This window comes from Anopheles darlingi, chromosome 3 (genome assembly GCF_943734745.1).
Source record: "Anopheles darlingi chromosome 3, idAnoDarlMG_H_01, whole genome shotgun sequence".
NCBI lineage: Eukaryota > Metazoa > Arthropoda > Insecta > Diptera > Culicidae > Anopheles > Anopheles darlingi.
This window is the reverse complement of record NC_064875.1, coordinates 60,834,188-60,842,041: the sequence shown is the minus strand read 5'-3', so window position 1 is coordinate 60,842,041 and position 7,854 is coordinate 60,834,188. Positions and strand designations below refer to the sequence as shown.

General features: G+C 49.3%; 1 protein-coding gene across 1 annotated transcript in view; it reads left to right on the top strand.

Annotated features, from left to right (window-relative positions):
- Positions 1-860, top strand: part of LOC125955678 (mucin-2-like) — a 2,585-nt gene extending 1,725 nt beyond the window's left edge. Inside the window, exon 2 of the mRNA XM_049686820.1 lies at positions 1-860. This exon is cut by the window's left edge and continues 1,621 nt beyond it. Coding sequence (XP_049542777.1) covers positions 1-860 — 860 coding nt within the window.
- The last annotated feature ends 6,994 nt before the right edge of the window (positions 861-7,854 follow it).

The following is a 7,854-nucleotide window of genomic DNA, read 5'->3' as shown; positions in this document are numbered from 1 at the left end:
CGGGCTGTGCTATTCCACAAGGTCCACCTTACAAGACCTGCGATAATGGTGGCGAACCACCGTTCTGCTGTGTCAATGGAGGTGTTGGACCGTACTGCGTTGAGTTCCAGCAAGCGGTTGAGGTGAGCCCACCGACGACGATCATCTACACCGGTCAGCCGGTGTGTCCCAATGGCGGAGAGCTACCGTTCTGTGATCCACCAAACCAACAAGTGAATCGCCCCACATTCGCAGAGCAGCAGTCGCCTCAAATACTGCCACAGAGACCGATCAACCAGGGAGGCTACGGCGTTCGTCCACAGGTCTCAGGAGTTAGCGTGATACCCAGCAGTACTGCGGCACCTTTCTACCAGGGTGATGCCGGTTATAGTCAGTCCTTTGCGAACTCTTTCGCCCAGGCCATCACTCCTCGTCCGATGATATTTGATGGTCAGTCAGCACGTCCTGTGTCGAGAATAGACACTGAACAGCGCCCACAGCCAACTGCCGGCCCAATTCAGGTGACTCCAAGACCACAAACGCCTGCGGCACCGCGTCCACAGCCAACGCGCGCCCAGGCAACTCCACGACCACAGCCGTCAGCGGCACCGCGACCACAGCCAACGCGTGCCCAGGGAACTCCACGACCACAAACGCCTGCTCCGCAGCGACAAAATGTCGCCGCAGCGGCATCGGCATCGGCATCCAGCGGATTCTCGAATACGAATTTCAACAACAGATCGCCCATCAGACCGGCATCGGTGGCAGGCTTCGGACCAGCTAGCGTCGGAGGTTCCAACTTCCAGCGACCACAGTCGGATGGTTCGAACGCTGAGCATGGGTTCTACTACAAGGACGGTGATCAGGCGGTCATATTCTAAGCTAGGCTACGTTCCTAATGCTCTAAGATTGGTAATGTAAATAAATGAATGGTGGTTCCGCTGTGCTTGTGCAATGGGACATTGAATAATGCAATCGCCCGCCAAAAATGAATCTTTAACCACCGGCGAAATGACACGTGACTGGTTAACTGTGTTTCGCAACTATTAATCAAGAACCCAGCCCCTGAATCCACCCATCAATGCGAATTGCATTGAAACGCGACGCGATTGCCCTCTTTCGCTTTGGTGTACTCTTTGCCCAAAGGTCGTGCACGGAAGAGACTCCCAAGTGTCAGGTCGATAATTTGTTGCAGTTTAGCACGAGCACGACGAACCGGCCAGCGTTATGGGATTAGATGTAGTTGATCCGCGCTAGAGGCGCTTGCCATAACATAATGTCCACAAAGCGTCTTACAGCATATCCAATCTGCGGTGCGGTCCACTCGCCCCATCGAACGATGATGATCACTGCAGATTGCGTTCCACAATGAAGTTCCGTGACGAAGTGGCCGATTCTAGGCGAAACATAGCCCTTGACGGTTAGGAGTCGATGGGTTATGGCATAAACTGAAGTTATGGGTCATCGCACTTGCGAAATTAATAGCGAAGAAATAAAAAAAAACTGTCGTCTCACATTTCAATTTTTTTGTGCCAAATACGCCAAGCTTACTTGGACCAAAACGCTGGTGACATTATGCTATGCGAACACCGTACACCGGCTGTTGATCAAATACTGGAGGGAAATTGAAAACGAGAAAATGAACATGGATAACGTTAGAATGAAATGAAAAACAAGGTAAGTTTGTTAGGTGGAATAGAAAATAAGACATTTTAAAGAATCATGTTTTATGCGTAGCTCTGTATCCGGGCCGTTTAGCTAGTCTCGAACTAATTTAACTCAATGCTAAAAGCATTACGCAGCATGCTAGAATCATGGTTACGATTTCTGACCCACTGATAGACAAGCTACATCTCGTGCTACGTAGACCGGGCAGCCAATGAGCGGATGTATTCACTGTAACTGCACGCGACTCCATTCGCGATCCATCTCGGAGACAGGCTTCCCTTCAACCGATTGGATATGCCCTGGAGCTGTTGGTTTTCCAAATAACACACCAGAAGCCCCATCGGTTAATCAATAATTATTAACACTGTCAATCAGTGTGCTCACCACGCTCGCAACGGCGGGCATGGTATGGTGCATGTGCAAAAGGGTGAATCAGCGATCATTAAACGAGAGCTTCCCCGTCGTTTGCCTTGTGACGACTGGAGACGTCGTTATCGAGGCCATGCTGTGTGTGTGTTCATCTTGGCGATGATGCTCCATACGACTGACCCTCATATCTTGTGCGTAGTTTCAGTGGTATAGATATTCGGAATGCACCCGCCTTGTACTATTTCATATCGTTGGTTTCGCACACACAATTGACAATTGCGGACCAGAAGCATAGCATTATTCTCCTGTGTGTAAGCTACAAAGCATTACAGCCAAATTATCGCCTTGCCACTTCTGGGCGTCTGGAGAGTTTGGCTGAGAGTGGGCATTCCTCGACGAAATCATCGGTCACGTGAAGGTTCTTCGGCAGCCTTAACTCACCCACGAAGCAATCGTTAGCTATAGGTTTTCTCAAGCCGACAAGCATCATTATTACCGGCCCTATCTACCGGCTAGCATCTACCGGTGGCTACTGTTTTAAGCAAGAAGATCACTATCCGGTCGATTCGCCTTCGGCCATAGAGTGGGTACCGGTGGATGGGAAAAACAAAATAACCGCGAGCTGCTTTAAAGAAGACCACATCCTCCTCGAGGGCCACCGATCGATCATCAGCATTCACTGCGGAAACGCTGACCCTTGTAAAGCCGAGAATCGGTTTAATGTTTGCACAAATACGGCGTTAATACTGCAAAATGCTAGGCTACGATTTCGTGATGGCACACGATTCATCTATAATCGTGACCATGCACAAGCGATGTTGTAGATCATTTGTTAGTTAATGGACTCGGGCTCATTAAACGATAATAGAAAGAAACTAAATCAAAGTTTTTGCTAAATAACTTAATCCTTTAAAGCTGATGCAAGAAATACGACATAGTAACTGCACTTACATAGTATAATGCTCCCAGCTATCGATTTGTCCCGGTTCCCTGCACAAGATTTCGCTGAATTTGACCCAGATTCCATCGATCCATTCACCATTCGTTGCAGCACCGGACCGCACACCAGACAATACTATCGCTCGGAGGCGTAAACGCAATAAACGCTCCAGACGCACATGAAGAAGAGAAGATCCAGCACAGCACGTTGGTGCCATTTGACCGATCGGTCGATACTGGACCGTGGATTGCCATTACCGATGAGCACGTGGTGTGACCGAGTAGCAGACACGTGGCCCTATGGCATCGTGTGAGCTAACCTTCTTATCGTCTTTCTCACGGCATCTGCCAACGTCGAAAAAACCGTCGATTTCTGCGTCGTCGGCGGTCAGTTAATGAGTGCAATACGCAGTGTTTAATGGGTTCCAACTTTATGGAAACCCCCTAGTGCGTGCACCGGGTACCGATAGGTAGCGTAAGCTGTAGTTTTTTGTGGGATGAAGGCATCTCTTAAAACAACACAACCCTTCGCGTTGCCCTTCGAACGAAACCGTTGCCGTCGAAATCACACTCAGGCGGCAGGCGGGTTATGATGACCTTCAACTGGCGCGAGGTGCGGGAGTGTGTGTGCGGGAGAGGGGGTTAGTATTTTTGACGCTTTTGATCTAGGCCCGAATGTTGGCCGACCTCGCCGACCGATGAGCATAAGCATGAAGGCCTAAAAGCGCACCTCGCGATCGCGCGAACCCCGTTTTATGCTCGCACCATTTTGACCCTTCCGCGAGGAGAGCGATCGGCGTGGCGCGATGGATTCGGACCTACCGCGCGCGCTCGACCACCCGTTGGTGAGAGATTTATGTGGCATGCAAGGTGAGGACCGGCCACACATTTCGCCACATCCCGCCATTCGGCTCGCCAAAGGGCATCCCAGTTTTGAATGAAATTTGAGTTGTTTTCTCCCCCTCGGGACGGGGTCACCCGTGCGGTACGATGTCCATTTTGAGCCACGCTAAACGCACCAAATATGATGAGCTGCGAACGACGCATGCCAAGTGTGAAACCGGCGGCATCGCCATTGTTTGGAAATGGTGCGCGAATTGTTCTGCTGTTGATGGATTGCACGCGGTTCAAGACGGGGTTTTGGGACTGGCTTTACCATAACGTTACGCGCGTTACCGGTGTTCTTTCGATTTGCATGGTGTAGTCGCAATAATAATGGCTTCGGCTGCTGCTGCTGCTGCTTAACACACGCTTTGGTTGAATTTATTGGCCAATTCTGCTCTGGCAGCAGCAATTACGTCGCTTCAAATAGTAGCATGGATTTACACTTTTTTGTTTCAGTCACATTTCTTATTGCGTGTTACAAATATTAAAGCGAACGGTTTTTTTTAAAGATGATTAATAAACAAGGACAATTGGCATCGAAGTCTTGGCTCAAACTCTGAAACTATCCAGTTTATTGTTTGATGCGTTCAGCTTTATTATTATCAGCATACAAACATGAATTGTTTTACCTTTTGCGATCCAAGGAAATGGAATTAAATCATTCTGCCCCTTCTTCTCGCACCAGATAAACATACTAAAATACGCATAAATCGCGCCCACATACAGCAAAAGCTCGCGTTTCATCCGAATGATAATCCGAGGATCGCCACATTCGCCTTTTGTTTGGTTCCGTTTGGCACATGGTTTTGGCTGTTAGCCAATATGCTAATGTCGTCTGCACTGCACTCTCTTGCTCACTCTGGTGGTCTGGTCTGGTCGCCACATTCGCTTTCGTGCCGACTATATCGCAATCGAACGACCTTGACGCTGGTGAATCTTCCCGACGCCCCATGCAAATTTCCAAACAAAACTGAAAGCCCCAAGCGGCTACAGATGGCAGGACGGCCGGGGCCTATGAAAGCTTTAAACAAAATGCCGAAAAACCAGTTCGATCGAGTTCGCGCCAAACATATGGAAGCCCGCGAGATCGTGTTCTGTTTTTTTGGAAGGGAGGGAGATGATGGAATCAAGAATTAGTTTAAATTATTGGCAACCAAACTAATCCGTGAGCGTGGTGTGTTGTGTGCGTTGGTGGCTTCTTATTGTACTCGTGGCCCAAGTAATAAATCCCAATTATAGGATTGGCGCTCTAATCGCGTGCATCGCACCAGCCCAGCGGGAGAGTTTCACAGGAATGCTGGCGAAGGAATGTGATACAAAGTACCAACCCGAATCGGATCGTTGACAGTAAATCTGCCAAAAAGGTGCAGCACGATTATGTAAAGGTCTCCGGCAAAATGTATCCCCGAACGAAACGCTTGATTGGCACCCTTCACGGTCATTAGCTGGCTTGGCGATTATTCCATCATCCTTAACGTGCGATATGATGGGTGATCATGATCGAATAGACAACAGTTTCTTCCTGTTGAGCCGTTGACATTCACTCACTCACTCACTCACTCGTTGGTACGATCGTAACATCCGATTGATGAACGACTCAATTAGGTGTAAATGAAGGAAGCAGCAATCCTTGATCCCAGCGTGTCGAGATGTCGATAACGATTTGTGTGTATGTGTGTTTGGACGACCTTCGTTCCTTGAAGCTAATTTTCCGTCTCATTAGAGTGACGCGATGAAAAAAAAAGACTGAAGGAAAGTGACCTCGTAGGGGGTTAGTAATTGATTTAGCGAAGCCCCGGACACAACAATGTGCGGTCGACACTCGGCAGCGCTGCAGTAGGTCACGGTTGGTTCGATTAGAGCCGGTAGTAGAAGAAAGAAAACCCCAGGGAATCTACACAGAAAACACCCCGCCTCCCACTCCATCCCCATTCGGTATCAGTCAGACAGAAAGGCTAACTAGTGTTCAATGTCCGTCCAGCCGGGGTTCACCCTCAGCTCGGCAACCTGCCGCTGCTAACTGGTTCGCCATTTCATGGACCATGGCCAACGATCGTAGACCAACGGCGAGCAGTGCAATGGTAGACAGGTGGTCAAGCTTAGCTGCAGCAGCAGCAGCAGCAGCAGCGCACCACATTGGCACACAGCCTATGAAGATGCTCCAGCAGCTATTCTTCATTCGAGTTCCGCTACAGCAGCACCACTAGCAGCAGCACCAGCAGCTCGTAAAGTTCACGACAATGTTGCTCACGACAATGATGGTCGACGGTGTATGATGCGGTGATGTTATGTAAATTTGCACTAATCAGCAGAACCCAGGGGTAGTGGGTGGGTAGTGAAGATCCTCGCTGCTAGCGACCATTTGCCGGACACGACATGGAACTGGTGTAGCCGTCTGCAGGCTGGCTTCGAACAAATATTTGCGTCACATTCTGTTGCACCTCCAACTGAACCCTGGACATGATGATGATGCTGGTTCGCCGGTTATGGTCGATGCAATTTCCTAGAGCGGTTACTATGACGATAGTGAAGCAGATGACCAGAAGCACGAGCGGGCGCACGATCCAGTCGGCGGTGTGATCGATGAGCATACCGCAACCGGCGCTATCCGACAAGAGGTGGCCCCGGTAATCAATGACTCCTGAAAGTGCGCTTAAGTGGCACACTGATCGATCGGTTGCATCGGTTTGATGGACTGCAATGAACGCCCAGCGGCTCTCACCTCTCCCAGTCGACACGTTGTTGTTGGCGTAAAAGTCAAGTACGTCACGCTTACTGTCGCGCCCAGCGCCAAATATGGATTTGTTGGGGCCTTATTTTTGGCTTTCAAATTTTGGTTTTATCCCAATATGGTCTTCTGGCAGCTAGTGTTGTTCTTGGCAGCGCCGTCGTGTGTCCGCGTTGGTATGTACGATTCAAGTGCAAGTCCTCGGCGTCATCGCATCCTAAGAAGAATCGATGGGAACTCGCTGTCACATCTCTTCGATCGATTCCTATTTAAGGTGTCCGCCAGTACGTAGGCTCAAAATGATTGACAGATGAAATGTTTTGATATTTTGATTAATTTATTAAATGAAACGCATAACAGAATAACATACTATCTGAATGTGCAAATACATGTTAGGTGCATTTCATTATAAATCCTCAACCCCACTGGCAAATGGCGAAGAATGCGAAAAATAGAAACACAGGTTATTTGCGCAGTCTCAACAGCTAATCCTGTTACGTAACGCAGTGCTCGGTGGCTGGACCGAAGACATCTTCCCTGATCGCACCCCGGAGAGAGCAAAGTGTGTTAGCTTTCGACACGCACGTGCCATTTGTGGTCATGTCGATCAGTTATGTCCGTGTGTCCATTGCGTTTCGCGCCAATCCAAACACCGGGCGTGAGCGCGCGCGTCCTCGCGTAAACATCATTGTTTGGTACCGGGTGTTTGGCTGCCCGATCGTACCACTCTATCTCTGAACACTCAACACTGCCACTACCTGGGTCACTTGCAACGGTGCTGCAACGATGCACTATTTAGGTGCATCGTTTGACCCTTCCTTTGGTCACCGCAACCGCAACCACATTTCACACACACACACACACACAAACACACGACAGATCGGTAAGCAAGATGAGACAAGAGTTGGACGTGCGGCACCATTCAGCACCACGGGCCTGGTGGGACGATAAATAATAGTAACGAAAAAAAAATGGAAATCCCCATCGAAAGCACCTACACCAAAACCTGGTGCAGGTCATATGCGAGGAGCATCGCCGGGTGGCCTGTAAATCGCGCGCGTCGCATACCGAGTGCGGCAAGATGAGATTGTACGAACTGGCGATTCTTAAGGCACGTTCAGTTTCTGTGGCGACTGCGCAATAGAACACGTGAGATAATTAAGATGGAATTTGCCAGATGGGCAAAACTAAATGGAAGAGAGTTGATGGAGATGCTGAAGGATATGACCAAAAGTTTCGCAATTTTGTTGGAGCTCTTGAAGACGCTCCGAGGGAATACCCTAAAG